The sequence below is a fragment of the Tubulanus polymorphus genome, chromosome 1 (assembly GCF_964204645.1).
Source record: "Tubulanus polymorphus chromosome 1, tnTubPoly1.2, whole genome shotgun sequence".
Taxonomy (NCBI): domain Eukaryota; kingdom Metazoa; phylum Nemertea; class Palaeonemertea; order Tubulaniformes; family Tubulanidae; genus Tubulanus; species Tubulanus polymorphus.
In genome coordinates this window covers 10,186,277-10,201,762 of record NC_134025.1, presented here as the reverse complement: position 1 = coordinate 10,201,762, position 15,486 = coordinate 10,186,277, and the positions used below count along the sequence as shown (strand labels likewise).

Sequence of the window (15,486 nt, the reverse complement as noted above, 5' to 3'; positions counted from 1 at the left end):
CCACTTCTGATAATTTTATAATTAGTAAAATACTGATGTATATTATCTTTTATTCTTTTATACAGTTTTTGAGAAAAGACTATCAAAAAAGAAATTAACAGCGTTCCGTATAATATATTCGGATTTAGTAGTTACGCGTGAAGACGGAAATGACGTTTTTCCCAAAGTACGCACTGGCTTGATTTTGCTGTTGATTCACCTTTTCTCCTAAATATCTACGTCTTTCAATACTTTATGAGGTAGGCTTAGTCTATTTTGATGAATTTTCACATTTGGATTTACTTAACGGATTTAGCGGACTCTTTTGTAATTAAGAATTGTGAATTTCAGAGTGAGCTAGGACAAAAAAGTATGGTATTTTTTTCAGTAGGGCTAGGTCTAGGAAGGACAGTCTCATTGACACTTTAAAAATTGTGAAAAGGTTGGAGGCCAAACCTAGGGTAGTAGAAAAGGCTTTCCTTTTATGATGGAGTCCTGAGGCAAGGCAAACTTTGATCAATTCCAATATTTACGATTTACAGACTACCTGAAACCCAAGTCGAAGTCTAGATCCATTATTTAATAGCGAAGATAATACGGTAGCGAAAATAGCGAAGAATAAGTTGATTGACCTAAAAGTCAATGAGTACTATGATAAAAATGCATAAGATCAAATTATAGTCCATTTGATTTGTTAGTCCAGTCCTGACCACTAGTTGATTTACTATGAAAACACAAGTTTGCCCGGGACGAGCTGAATTTAAGTGAATATGTTCTTCATGTTCGGACTGGCAAATATTCACTGTGAACGGCTTAACCATCTTCAGTGAATTCTAATTCAGTTTGATAATTAGTTATCTCTATATTTTGTAGCAAATAAGATAACGTCAGACAAAAGATCGCTATTGGTAAAAGGGCAAATTCGTACCCGTATGTGATGGCGAATCAATAAACTTATTTTGTGTTTGTCAATGTGCAATGAAGCTTCGTCTCAACAATAGTTCTAGATTATCTGCAATGTCTGGAGAATCGATTTATGTGAATGTCTATGATATGGTGAGCGTTTTGAGAAATGATTCTAATAACGTCAAAATTACCTCGATTGATCCTAATCAAAAGTTTGTTTTGTCAAATTTTCAGTACTGGATCAATGAATACACAGCTAATCTCGGATTTGGTGTTTTTCATTCCGGTGTTGAAGTTTATGGAACTGGTATGTATAATAGAGTAACCAGATATAGGCCTACTTTGCTACCGGTAACTCAGGATTCCTGCGACTCATTGATTCCTTAAAAACTCTGTCTAAACAGAAAATATTTTTGAAGGTGCTTGAAACACATTTATTTAGAGCAAAATACCCAAAACTTCAATTATGAGAAATAAGCAATTGGAAATGTTTGAACTTATACAGAAAACTACGCCTAAATCAGTACACTTGGGACCAGGATTTTTTTCCAAACCTGTTACTTTTAGTTTTGAACAAGTATAATGAATTATCTTGCAGAATATGCTTATGGAGGCCATCCATTTCCGTTCAGTGGCGTTTTTGAGATTGAACCTAAGGACGCTGAAGACTTGGGGGAACATTTCAAATTTAAGTAAGTACTAATAATTATATATTGGAATTGAAAAAGTTGTAAAGTTCATTGCTCTTAGAAGTTAGTAGAAGATCTACAGATTCTATATCAATTTTTTTCCGTCGCATTTTAGAACATCCATTTTTATCGGGCAAACCGATTTTAATCCGGAAGATGTGAAAAACATTATCGAACAACTCGGAAAAGAATTCCGTGGCGATCAGTATCATCTGCTGAATAAAAACTGTAACCACTACACAGAGGCCTTAATTCAGGTCAGTATTTTGAGAAGTTCCGTTTTCATCCGGTGATTACTGGACCGTTATAACCAGTTTGTAATGGAGCTTTTAGGGTGGAAATAGTGACAATGTTGCAGTTGTATGGTAAAATGGGTAGCACAGACACTTTTGTAACGCTACATACTGATAAAAGTGCACCGGCTCATACCTATGTATTACATGCATAACGTTCATTGAAAAATTAATGATATTACTGTTCTCCACATCAGGTTTTAGAGGGGTGGCCACTCCTTTCATTTTTCACATCCACCCCTGAAAGTCAGCAACCACTTATGTAATATCTGCTGACTCTACCAGAGTGGATGTCAATATTCTATCAGTGCTGATAATTGCTTTGAAATCTATTGAGCTTAAATATGTGAAAAATAGAAGATAACACTAGAATTTAGCTTAATTTTCTGTATTTTTCGGAGGGATATCGAAAGCCTCGCCACTTCAGCAGCCACGATCTCATATAATTGATGTGATGAATGCAGTCCCTTCAAATTTTTCCAGCATATGGAGAACACTGAATCATTTAAGCATTATACCACATAGAAGATAACCAGTTGAACATGTTATTTTCAGATCTTGTGCGGTAAAGAGCTGCCGAGTTGGGTGAACAGATTGGCTTACGTCAGTTCGTGTATACCGTTCATCGAGCGTGCGATACCCAAAGAATGGCTGACGCCGGTCGCTTTACAGACGGTGATCAACCACCAAGAACAGCACCAGCAACCAGAACAACAACAGCAACAAAACCAGTCTGATACGACCTCGAAACGACACTTCACGCGTCTATAGCAATAGGCATTTGTTATATTGAGAGAAGAATCCGCCGCATTCGTACGTGAAAACTTCGTGGCCTTTTTCACGTGGTAATGCGCGCAGATTGTTATTCTCTTTACGCGACATGCCATCCCTCCCTGTGATTGCGAGTTTGTTTATTCATTATCTATCGCGCGTCGTCAAAATTGTGTTTTATTCGGAAGGTTTTTAATCCGTTCTACCCACCTTCTACGTCCTGTGGTTCGACAGGTTTATCCGAATGTGGAAATCCGACGATGGAACGTATGTATCGGAAGGATATGAATCACTTCGGAATGCATAGCGATAGTAATTTCCTACTGAAGCGGATACTTCAGATACTACAAAATGTTACTGTCAGCGCCATCTAAATCTGAACTGCTCATCATCTAGTCATTAGTAGTTATACAGTTAGTATTTGTCTCCTACTAAGCTTTTCTTTGAAGCCTGGACCCAAAAGTATTCAGATAATACAAACAAAAATTTCACTGTATATATTTTGAGTCATTTGTTCGGAATCATGGGTCATGAACATTTCAGGGTTCTTACGGGTTTTGGAAAATGGGAATTTTTTCAAGTCCTTATGGAAATTTTTTTTTTTTCGCTATGGGTGTGGAAAATCCGAAAATGGTCGCGTCCTTCTATTTTAAATTCTAGGCTATGTGCATTTTGTCTTACTAATGATTTGATTACAACAGGGAGTTGTCACTATACAGATGAAAATATTTTGTCATTAGTATTGATAATTTGGCACTTATTTACTTTCAATGGGCCTACATTGCCTGTTCTGGTTGGCGATGTTTTGTTATTTAGGGGTATGGAAAATTTATAATCTGGGTATGGAAAGGTATGGACAATCAAATTGGACAACCCATAAGAACCCTGACGTTTGAATGCTACCGGTAATACATGTGTCTCTGGAAGATAGGGTAGGCCTTAGTTTTCACGACAACAAGGCTGCATTAGCTTTCGCTTGTTATTTTCGCATTTGATAGTTATTATAGTTTCCGTAGAAATCTAGTTTGAAGTTTGAAATGTACGTATACGTAGAATCGTTGGAAATAAATCCGATCTTTGATCCTTTTGGTGCTTTTATGATTTACTATCAAAAATGTAGCTTTAAAATATGAAGTATTAATCATGATATTTTAATTTAACAATCAATTGATGTTCATAAAGCTGCGATTTTTCGTGCTTCAGCTGAATTTATTAAGCGTTGAGGCTACGACATCTACGTATTTGTAAACGCACTTACAAGGTATTAATTCGGTAGTTAGGTGTACAAATTCATTATAGGTTAATAACGCTTGTATTCAGCCGGATTAGACAAGATCTTTGTTTTACTAGTACTTGATCTCTAAAATTTCTCGGCTGTATCCCCGAATGGATAAACGAATCTCATTTCGTAATATATCCCGAATTGTCCGTTGCCATTTTACTTGATTTCAAGTCTTTTTGATGAATTTACCCACTGATATTATTCGATCGCGGTCGTGTGAAATAACCGACACATTTTTTGACGAAATGAATGAATTCCCCAGTGTTGAATTCGTTTGGCAAATTGGTACGCAGATGTACACGGATTGTGTTATTTCAGAGCGATGCTTTATTTTGACTTGTCACAAATTCGACTGCATTTACTTATACAATCTCAATTCGTCGTGTTTTTCGCGTTTTGAATCGAAGAATTTCGTTCTGTATTTTCGCAGCGGTAATCTTTTACATGATTCGAATTTGAACTGTACATATATAAGATGGAACTGAGTAGAATAGTACATATCCGAGCACGCGAGGGTTTAGGGCTGTATTTTTCGAAGCTTTGTAACTGCCTGTCATGGTGGTGACTTATAAATAAAAACAATCTCAGGAACTGAAGTCATAGATGAATGGGTCGGTGGGTTTTGTGTAAATCAAAAAAATGATGATAACTATAAACCCATTTTGTAATCAGTTTTGTAAAGGTAAGCCTGGCACTTCATCAGCTTTTCTAGCTACAGAATCATAGGATAGAGTGTTGATACAGTCAACCCTCGATATACCGCCCACATCGGTGCAGAACGTTTTTTGCGGTATAGAGAGTATGGCGGTATATCGGGGGTGTTTTACTATGTATTTGTATAGAGATGTACATTGAGGAAACCTGGCGATAGGCGGGGATGGTGGTATGCAGGAGGGCGGTATATCGGGGGTTGACTGTATTTGATGAACAATAACCAATTGCGGTTTACCATAGGGTAAAACTGTGTCCTGCTAGAAATATACTGTAAAATCTGTTCGACGTAAATGGAGTAGATGGTAATGCTTTGAAGAATGCTGCCTTAAACGCCTCTCGGCACACACGTGTACGTCGTAAATCAATGTTTACCAGACGCACAGTAAGTTGAACCGTGGACTCAGTCGAAAAGGAACAAGACACGCATAGAGCTGTAGAAATTCTGTGTATCAGTCTTCCTTTGGTCACTGGACCTTCATCAAAGCATCTAAGAAGTGCTTTGGGGGAACCCCGGGAAATGTTAAATCTTAATTCCAAGCGGAGAAAATCAATATACGGTAAACGACCTTTATAATGCCACTGTCGGGACCAAGTGAAAAATGTGGCGTTAAAACGAATTCGGAGTTATTAAGAATGGTATTTTCATTGAATTTGAGTTGGATTAAAAAAATTTTTTCTCCGTAAATTGTGGGCAGCATTAGTGAGCAATGGCGTTATAATGGACTTTGACCGTAGATGCTGATCTTAGCTCCGATGACATTCACGTATGGCAATATCGTTAGGGCAATCGGAATATCGATTCTGGGTTCCGTATATATTATGTCTGGTAAATGAAGCTAAATGTAATCGGTATTTTTATCTAGAAACAGAAAGATAGTTTAGTACGAAATAAATAGAAGTAGCTCAAATCATTAATAAGCGACAGAATATTGTTCGTTCTGTCCGAGTCTTATTCATAGTCGGAAACTGTAAACTACACCGGTACTGAACGCCGGGACTGGCTGCAGAGTTTTCGTAAAACGACATATATGTTTTAAATGCTGCATTTTTATGAAACAAAGATCTGTACATATATATATTTATATGATGACTAGGAGTTTTCAAATACTGTCTAACGAACGAACGCGGACTCTTTAATAGCGAAACAGGAGGAGTCCGTGGTTCGACTATGTTCGGTATGTGTGATATTCGTATAGAATATCGTCGTTTCCTAATCCTTAGATGCGTTTATAACAGTACCGTCTTCATCCAGATCAATTCCATCGGCATTTTTACCAGATCGGCGCATTGAATTGTAAACAAAAGAAAAACTATTTTCAATTACAGATAGCATTTCAGATCCTATCCTGTCGTAAGTTCCATTATCGATTTTTGATAAAAGCTAAAGAAAATTGAAACCTTGTTTCTCCTTTCTGCCGAGCTTAAAAGTTTACCCAGTCAGCTGCCTATCTAACCTGTACATAACTTTTTACAAAATCATGATCAAGCTAACAATAACAGACCCGGCAGCTATAGAAATGAACTGATTGCAAATTTCATTACAGTTTACAAAATGATCCGGCCGACTATGAGAAACAAGGTACCATTCTTTTTAAGCCAAAACATTGATCGCTAATGATCTGGATTAAGCGGAAATTTACTTAGCATGAAGTTTACACAAAAAGTACATTGAAGGGGTAGTAGTGTCAGTAAGTAAAGTGGATAGTATTTCACAATGTACGCATTGGTCAGATTTTATATTACATTTCGAAAATCACAGAGTATAAAACAATGATCACAAGTTGTCGAACGTGTGCCAGTGGTGAACTACGTACATACTGTTAACGGCACTTAGTACAATCTGATTCACCTTCAAAAAATAGAAATTCGTCAAACATTTCCAGAAGAAAAAATGATCCTCAATACCACGCTGACCTCACACATCGTGGCTGGGTTACTGGCGATGTTTTTCACCTCTAATCGGCATTCCCCACTCTTGTTGTATATTTGTTACGTGGTAGTAGTTTCTATAATAACTCGTGATAACTATATCGAAGTGTATATCGGTTTCTCTACGTATCGAACCTTAGTGTATTTTATATCGAGAGTATGTTTTGTTTTAACGTAAAAACCAGCTCCCGAAAAACACTTCCATTTAAATGTAGATCGCGATCTGGAACCACTGCTCGGAGACGTTCATCATTCATAGTCACAGTCACAGTGTGGAAGTCTGGAAAGGAGCTTCCTTGAAAGTGCGGTTATCAAATTGATCTTGTTCATCTATCAAACCAGAACCACAGATTACCACCAGATATTCATTAACCCTCTCAGTGCGTCTACACCACAGTGCGGTGTATTCATCAGTGATGAATTGATATTATAAGTAATTAGTTTTTATCTCTAATGAAAGATGGCAGCACCTGTCAAACTTAGTGAAATATTGTAACTGATGATGCACCAAATAAAAATTGGAGGAATAGTGATAGAATGACTGAGAGGTGGGTCCGCACAGCGAATTGATATCTGCATTAAGGGCTGATGATGCGTCTGCCGGTATATCATGCCCCGATACTGGTTTGGAATCATCGATGTTCAAATAGAATCCTATAAAATGAACATCCTCATCGTTTACTGCTGTTGATATTTAAAATCAGTATGTTATCAATTCACTTCCAGTATTTGTGCTCAAAACGCGTGTACACCAATTTCGTAACCAATTTTGGGTCGGGTCTTAAATCGAAGGAATATCAAACTGATCGTTCATCTGTCTGACCATTAGAAAAAAGCAAAGCACATAGAATAGAAAAATAATTTGTATAATCAATGTAATTGTAACCTAGCACAATTCGGAGAGATGTAAATGTTTGAGATGTTTATAATCTTATAATCTTTAAATCTGTCAACTTGGTGTATAGTTTGCCATAATATAATAAAGTTAAGTTATACAAATAACTATATTATTTGAAAAGGTGTTTCTTCGCTGTGATGTTTTGTTGATGGATGTTCTTTTCTTCTCAGACCAGCAGGACTTAAACTATATATATTTTTTTGCGTTTGGAAATTATGGTCGCGCTATGCCCCAAGGATTTTCGAGCACACATCACTTGAGTTGAAAAAGTCAAAGAGGCTTGTAACATGAAGTTTGGGAACATGAAGTATTTCTGCTGGTATCCAAGCATACTATAAGAAAAATGACATCTCAAAATTTGATTAAACATTAATAACTGTCTAACAGACATAATACACCCAGATGAGACATGTAGCGTGAAAGGGACATCGCATTCAAGACAATAGCATCCTAGCAGACACCTAAAAAAGTAAGAAATTCATGAAGTCTTGATATCTAAACACCAATGGTAAGGTCATTTATTTGATGAGCCCGACTAAGGCAAGCCCTTCTAGAAAGGTCACAGTGGGTCGATAGCAGTAGCGTTGGGAAATTTACCAGTTAGGGTCACAGCTGTTTAAGGTCAACTAGGCACTACTACTCAGGCGTACAAGTGCGTTTGACAGCTGTTTGTTTATAAACAATAGCACGTGCTTCGCCTTACAGCGCCGCCTGGTGGGTTTGACGTCAGATGATATTTACAATATGGCGTAACTTTGTTTTGACTTGGATTGTGGAGAACGTGGTACAAAAAATGAAACGTTTTCGAATATTCGACGAGTTTTAGCGCGACACCTGATAGAAACTAGTGATAGAAACATGCCTTGGTTCTTCCCCTGGTCGGAGTCGATCAAGAAACGCGCCTGCAGATACTTGTTACAGCACTATCTAGGCCAGTTTCTGCAAGAGAAATTGACACTCGATCAGCTGAGCGTTGATTTATACAATGGCACTGGTACAATTAAAAACCTCAACTTGGATGTTTGGGTGAGCAAGATTGAGAGTGATTCTCAGTTGACGTTGATAATCATTTTAGGCAGTAGGGATTTTATTGCTTCTGTCATCAAAAGTTTGAAGTGGTTGATCCTATTTCTCCGTAGTTAGTTACTCAATCCAGCCGGAAATACCAGAAATATGATATTTTCTTTTGAAAACTAAGACAACATAGGTTTTAAAAAAAATTCCTTTGTTTTTGGTGGAATTCCCATGGCAGAAGCTCCAAGAAATATTTTTTAAAAGCCTGAATTATAAATAGGCCTAAAAAATTAAGTGGTGCGATTCAAGAATAGGGGACTATTTAATGAATCATGAATTAGCCACATTTACATTTGGCCTCTTTCTATTCTTTTTCTTAATTGTTCTGCAGTCCCTGAATGAACATCTCGAAGCTAACAATGTACCTCTGGAGCTTGTCGACGGATTTATCAGCAGTATTTGCGTGTCGATACCTTGGTCGGCGTTGACCAATGATAATACGGTGATGGAAGTGACCGGTTTAGAGCTGACGCTTCAACCGAAAGAAAGAGTCGAAGCCGGTCCTGCGAGTAAGTAAATGATAGGCCTGGCCAATCTAGCAAAGCAATCCCCACTTAACTGTTGGCTAGAAAGCCTGAAGAATTCCCGCAGTAGAATTTTAGATGATAGAATTTATTGAAATGAAACCAAACGTTTCGGACGGATAGTTGACATTGACAAAATTCATTGTTACTATGGTATTTATCTGTTGGTTATCTTTAACCATCTTGTGAGCTGGCTGTTGACTAACAGCCATCTCAGTGCACCATGATTTCATCTTCATACGTTATTGCAAATGCGAGAACAAGTCGATTTTTGCGCCCCAAAAGTAAAATGTACTCAATTGATCCTGATTGTACTGACCCAACATCCTTACATCCTTATATTAGGCCTATAGGTCTACCAGCAGTCTACACCCATACGGTTGAACCAATTTTTGAACGATTGGCCCCTGATAAATACGGTGCTGGTCCAATGAAAAGTCATGTTATCGATTCCCGTATTTTTACAGCTCCAATGTTCGACTCGATGATGAGCATGACAAGCAGTCTTCAGTTAGCGCAGGAATGTCTGAAACAAAACACAACTGACGGTGAATACCAAGCAGAGGCAGCGCAGCCGTTCGAGGGTCTAGAAATGTTCGCTCAAACTATAGAATCTGGTAAGTTATCCGCTTGTTTTTCTGTGGATGGACCCCATTCATACCTAGGTATTCATTTTTAGTAAGGCTATATGATGGCATTTCTTTACCAAGAATTTCAATTCAATGAATTGAAATATCAATTATGCATAGGCCTATATGCCTCCGTGGGTTCATATTAGATAGGTGAAGGATAATGATCGTTTGATTCGCGTGTACCGGTAACCCACAATTGAGACGTGATTTCCGTTCGGATAGCCTAAGTTCAGATTGGGTTTTTCATCGATTAAAAATGATCTGTATGTCGTTTTGCATTTTTGCAGTGTTGTCTCGCATCAAACTGACGTTTGTCGATACAGTGATAAGAGTAGAACATCTACCTAAAGACAGCGCTCTCGGTGTAGCGTTAGAGATTCGAATTAAAAGGTATATCCAGAATATATGTAATATGCATGTTCGACAAAATTGTGGAAATGCCTACAAGAGCTTAGATTAATGAATTCTATATACTTCTGAAAAAAAAGAAATTTACATCAAAAATTAGGAGCCCATGTGTTTTAAGGCACACCAGTCCATAGTTTGATTTGATTCTGATAGTAACTATTGAATGTTTGTTTCCATGCTATTGAATCGGGAAAAACCACCCCTGCAAAATAGGTCTTTAAGTCGACAGTGGTACTTTTATAATCTGTTCCTTAAACCTGCTTGCAATTATAGTGGTAAAACTGATACTCGTTTCATTCTAGGTTTGACTATTTCGATGATTTGGCCGCTGATCAAGGCAGTTCCGTCGATCAGGCATCGACGAATAGTAGGAGTATTTATGAACCGGCCGCCGTACAACACAAGAACTTTCACCTGATGGGAGTGACGTTCTACTGTGATCAGTTTCCCGAATCTCATCGCACATTCTCGAAAACATCGTCCAGTTCATCGTCACAATCACCGACTAAAGTAAGACGTTGATTAGTTATTAAAACACTCTGGGGTCAGTTGCATAGTCATGGCTCAGTCTAAGGCTATCTAACAATCTAACGACTTAAGACCAAGATTTAAGACAACTTTTTGGCTCAAGTCACGACTGTGCAACCTAGCCTAGGTCTTAAGTATCAGTTAAATTTTAACCTAAGTGGTATTTCCATTATTCATGATTGGCTTACGTTAGGTTTTGGCAGTTTCGGTTTTAGTGTCCATAGTTCGATAACGAAATATGAAATTGTTTTTTTCGAAATAACTTCACAGGTACCGGTATCGTAAAACCTAATGGTGCCCCATATTTTCACCCATTCGTCGGACTTAAGTTTCATTCATAGGCTTAAACCTAATACTTACCTGATTGAAAAATTTGACATTCCAATCAGAATGAATTCACGACATAATCTACAAAAAGGCTTATGATAGATTGCACTACTGTGGAAAAATGTTAGGATGTGATGTAAACGCAGCATAATTTCTAATATATCCCCTTTGCAGTGACATTTTGTTATAGGTTCATTTTCAGCCTGTTGCTGATGATTAAATCGCACTTGTAATTGCAGCTATCTCCACCGGTTGTGTCTCAACAGCCGGCGCTGTCCAGTTCACCGCAGGCCCAACAAAAAGACGAAGATCCGATTAAAGTAGCGACTTTATCGGGCCGCCAGGAACTGAAACTCAAACTGAAGCAGAAAGATTCGTTGCCCGGTCCAAAGGTATATTATGATCGAACTACGGTACAATTTATAGTTCACAGTGATGATGATGAGCCCTGAAATTTGAATGATTTTGATTCGTTTTCAGCTGGAAATCGATTGTCACCTGGGTGCCTTCAACGCTTTTCTATCTCCGAAAAAAGTGCACATTTTACTCGATCTTGCCAATGGGCTTTCATCACCAGGTCTGTATTTTTCTGCTACGGGTAAACCACTGATTGTTAGTCAAAGTTAAGTTCAAATTTGAGTTTACCCGGTAGACAAATGGAAATTATTTCCAAGTTGGAAATCAGTTAACTGTTAAGTGGCAACTGTGGACTTTGCGTCTGGCAGTTTGCTTCACTAGGTTTCATCAGTATTTTTGCAAAACATGCCCTTGGACCAATGAAGCCTAATTGTTTATTTTGTTGTGGTAGTATCATAAATTTTTCCATTTCATTCTCCCTTCCTGACTTTTCTAGGAACATGTGATAATTCCAATGTGAAACCTCGTGGTAGCACGAATAAACCGATGCTGCCGGACGACTATCATCGGGTCGAACAGGAATTGCAGCGTCATCTATCCGCTTCTGAAGAACCCGAATCATTTCTCAGTACAGTATCGAAATTTGCGTCTGGTCAATGGTCGAATACTCCCATTTCAAATCAAGGTTTGTACAATTTCAGAACTTTGTGTGGGAATTATTTCTTGATGTTGCATGACTGAATATCTACAAGTATTGAGTAAAGTTTTGAACCATTTACACGCTGGGTTCTATTTATGTCAGAGATGGGAAATTTTGCAGCATGATCGGTTGACTCAATTAGGCTGAATAGTTTGTAATGAAATAGTTTTGTTTGAATAGTTGTGTTATTCATTTATTTCTATGTGAGCACTGTTAGTTAATGTGCTATGTGTGTTATACGTTTTTCTATGGAACTCCTGATTCTAGATGCTGCAGTTCTGCCACACCAGCTGCCCACTACGAATAAACGCAGAGGTATTAGGAACCATTTGTTTCAGTCCTTCTCGTATTCTTAATAACCTTTTGATTTACTACTAATATGGCATAAAGATGGTTCTTAACAGTAGTTTCTTGTATCTGATTAGTTAGTTCATACATAGTTAGTTTCACCTCTTGACTACCAAATAGCTGTAACTCGTCTGGACCAGAGCTTTTGTGGGATTTTGTTCGATAATGGGCGTTGATAACCTGAGTATATGCTTCTGGGTTGGTAGATAGGATGTTTGACTGATCTATTTAATTAATTAATTAATACCCTATAGTGCTGAAGATAATTTGAAAATTCTAAAAAGTTCCACCCTAGTGTGTCGAATAACGGGAATACCACTATAGTGCGTCTACACCGCGGTGCGGTGTATCGTTAGTTACTGATATTTCACTATGTTTGACTGGTGCTGCCATCTTTCAATAGAGATAATTAGTAATTACTAATTAAATCAATAAACCGCAGTGCGGTGTACTAGCAAAATCCATCACTGATTTGTACACCGCACTGCGGTGTAGACGCACTGAAAGGGTTAAAAGCTACTGCTGATATGGTCAGTGGTTGCGGCGGTATTTGAGAGGTTAAGAAACACAGTTCTTCAGCTTATTTTAGTTCTTCTGTTACAATAATACATAATGAATCGCAGAAATACCACATTCTATGCGCCTAACAATATGTAATCAATATTCTTCTGTTCTGTAGATAATTATGACGAAGAGTATTTATATTTTTCGATGAGCGCCAGCAACACAGGGCTCACAGATATGGAATCGTCCCGATCGAGTCAGTGCAGTAACAGCACGTTTAGATCTTCCAGTTCTGCATCTAGTGAGTATGACACGTCTATTACCTGGGGTATTATATTTGCATTGACATATTGCATGCATGCTTATAAAAATTCGCCTCATTCCCTAATCAAATGATACTGATTTACTGGAAATAGGCATAAGTTGATTTCATTGGGTTAAACTTATTGTTCTTTTGGGAATCATTGCTCGTTTTACTAAAACTTAAACTTCATTCTATTGTCATTACTTATCGAAGGTTTACAGTACAACTATGGTGTGGGGTATCATTTTAAACCTGATTCCCCTTTTCAAGCAGCTATACCCAAAGCAGCGCGGAATCTACCGTCGAATAAACCTCGAGGTAAGAAACAAATCCCCTGAAGTTTTTTATTGTATCAGTTTTATAATGTGGGCTTAAGCCAGGAGCCTGTTCCACAGCCACCGGCCCAGATTCATGGACTCAGTATCGAAGTTATCTAGTGTACAACATCTTTAGATTAGATTAAAAACTAGGAAACTAAAAAAACCTGGTAGTAAATGACTGAAACATTTGAAAACATTATTTAACCCTACCTCTGTATGTGACTGTAAATATAGTGCCTGGGTTAGAATTTTACTGGAGATTTTGATAATTGAAAATGAACTAGTCTACAGCTAATTTTATGGTTGACTGTGGAACTGGGTCCTGTTGCACTTAACCTTTTACATAAGCACTTGCAGCCAATGTTTTGCCTGTATAAGGAATGTATACTATAACTAATGTTACTACACCACGATGCAATATACTAGCAAAGTCTATCACCGATTTATACACCACACTGCGGTGTAAACACACTGAAAGGGTGAACCTGGTGTAGACTCAGTAAGCGTAAGGACAAATTGTACTTTGAAGTTTGACTATAGATTCATTTGAAGTACAAGTTATCGCTACTACTGTGTAGCAGCTTCACCTGGTAATGAGTGACGGTTGTTTACCTGATGATGCAACTGTGTTCTAGTATCAAAAGCTCGTACCGGTACTTCAAATAAATCTTGTTATCCTTCAAAGTACAATTTGTCTTTTACGCTTAATGATTCACATATCATATTGGAGTTTAAATTTCAACGAATTCATGGCTTTTATTTTAAGATCCGCTACAACGACTGCTGGACGATCCCGCTGCTGAATTGACGAGGTACAAAGTGAAACTCGCGTTCTTCTCGTTGACTGTTCTACACGAGGATCCGCCGACGACACCGTCGGACGGAATCGATCCCGAAGTATCGTCACAAACGAAACTATCGAATATGTCGCGGAAATTCTTCGACGAAACCTCCAGAATTACGCTCGGAGGAATGGCCGCTGATGTCGCGTCGCTACGAGAACAGTTTTCACAAGCCTGTCCTCATGATCACCTCTGGTATGTCTTATCAATAATTAAAAGACCTTCCCTATTCAATCTTAACTAAATTCAATTGCATTGAAGTCTCATATCTCACATAATGAGAACGAACTTACTGAGACCAAATGAGCTCTCTGTATCCAGCACAAAATGATCCAAATTTTGGTAAAGATTTTCTGTTATTGGCATCAAAGTTTGTCTTAAAACGATGTAACATTGTTACATTAACGATTAAGAACTGCCCACACTGTTGTAGATTACTTTCCGATGCCCCTGCTAATAAATGTTGTAAGGGTATGGGTGTGTTATAATTGTCGACTCAATTCAGTGTTTCGAATCTAGTGACATTATTGGTAGGTGCTGACATCTGCTCGTGAATTCTATAACTATTCATTTAACTAACTTAGGGAACTGCATTGCATTTCGATTTTGAAAGTAACCAGGGGTCATTTGCTCAAAAATCGGCCAGAGTTAACCAGTGGATAGTTGACATAGTGACCGTTGCAAGTTCATTGTCGCTATGGTATTTATCCACCAGTTACCTTTAACATACTTTTGAGCAACTGGCACTAGTAGGAAGGTCCTGCCGTGATATGAGCGTTTCTTTCTCGGCATGTAGATATTGTTAATTGGTTATGCTGAAATGTATTTGTAATTTGTGTTTTAGTTGCGTTGGTAAACCGTTATCACTAGAGTGTAATCAGAAGTCGTCCTCATCGCATACGACGTTGAGCGTTGATTTGACCGTTGGCGTAATCGAAGTCATCGAAGCTCTTTTCGATCGAATAAACTTCACAGCCGCCAGTCCGTACGGTTTCAGTCTTCCTATTGATAACGCATTGCCTTATTATAGCGAGGTAAGTCTACTGTATTACCGCTTCAAAGATTCCAATGCCTGGTAAAAATAAGATAAAAACCCACTATGTAAAAATTAAAAGAATTTTAAAATCGAGAATTTATTTTTTCAAACAATGGGTTTT

The 15,486-nt window shown here is 37.9% G+C and overlaps 2 protein-coding genes across 3 annotated transcripts in view; both read left to right on the top strand.

Annotated features, from left to right (window-relative positions):
• The first annotated feature begins 136 nt into the window (after window positions 1–136).
• Window positions 137–7,527, top strand: LOC141904787 (deubiquitinase DESI2-like). Of its 2 annotated transcripts, none has more exons than XM_074793462.1 (6): window positions 137–239; window positions 853–1,035; window positions 1,120–1,192; window positions 1,484–1,577; window positions 1,690–1,831; window positions 2,423–7,527. In XM_074793462.1, the coding sequence occupies exons 2-6, from the start codon at window positions 958–960 to the stop codon at window positions 2,636–2,638; spliced, it is 603 nt and encodes a 200-aa protein (XP_074649563.1). In that variant the 5' UTR covers window positions 137–239; window positions 853–957; the 3' UTR covers window positions 2,639–7,527. The 2 variants fall into 2 exon arrangements, with proteins under 2 accessions (XP_074649563.1, XP_074649571.1); XM_074793470.1 differs by lacking the exon at window positions 137–239 and adding an exon at window positions 267–349.
• A 727-nt stretch (window positions 7,528–8,254) lies between these two features.
• LOC141905844 (autophagy-related protein 2 homolog B-like) overlaps window positions 8,255–15,486 on the top strand; it is a 38,205-nt gene continuing 30,973 nt past the window's right edge. The window contains exons 1-12 of the mRNA XM_074794908.1: window positions 8,255–8,487; window positions 8,867–9,044; window positions 9,527–9,676; window positions 9,979–10,081; window positions 10,402–10,609; window positions 11,194–11,346; window positions 11,435–11,531; window positions 11,808–11,996; window positions 13,039–13,164; window positions 13,381–13,485; window positions 14,254–14,524; window positions 15,174–15,363. Coding sequence (XP_074651009.1) covers window positions 8,320–8,487; window positions 8,867–9,044; window positions 9,527–9,676; window positions 9,979–10,081; window positions 10,402–10,609; window positions 11,194–11,346; window positions 11,435–11,531; window positions 11,808–11,996; window positions 13,039–13,164; window positions 13,381–13,485; window positions 14,254–14,524; window positions 15,174–15,363 — 1,938 coding nt within the window. The 5' untranslated portion in view covers window positions 8,255–8,319. The remainder of the gene's footprint in view (window positions 8,488–8,866; window positions 9,045–9,526; window positions 9,677–9,978; window positions 10,082–10,401; window positions 10,610–11,193; window positions 11,347–11,434; window positions 11,532–11,807; window positions 11,997–13,038; window positions 13,165–13,380; window positions 13,486–14,253; window positions 14,525–15,173; window positions 15,364–15,486) is intronic.

Bases quoted from the DNA above. Each gene is read 5' to 3' on its own strand.
- LOC141904787 (XM_074793462.1), top strand. From the start codon at position 958: ATGAAGCTTCGTCTCAACAATAGTTCTAGATTATCTGCAATGTCTGGA. The intron at 1,036-1,119 runs GTGAGCGTTTTG...TCAAATTTTCAG, and splicing joins ATGTGAATGTCTATGATATG to TACTGGATCAATGAATACAC. The intron at 1,832-2,422 runs GTCAGTATTTTG...TGTTATTTTCAG, and splicing joins ACACAGAGGCCTTAATTCAG to ATCTTGTGCGGTAAAGAGCT.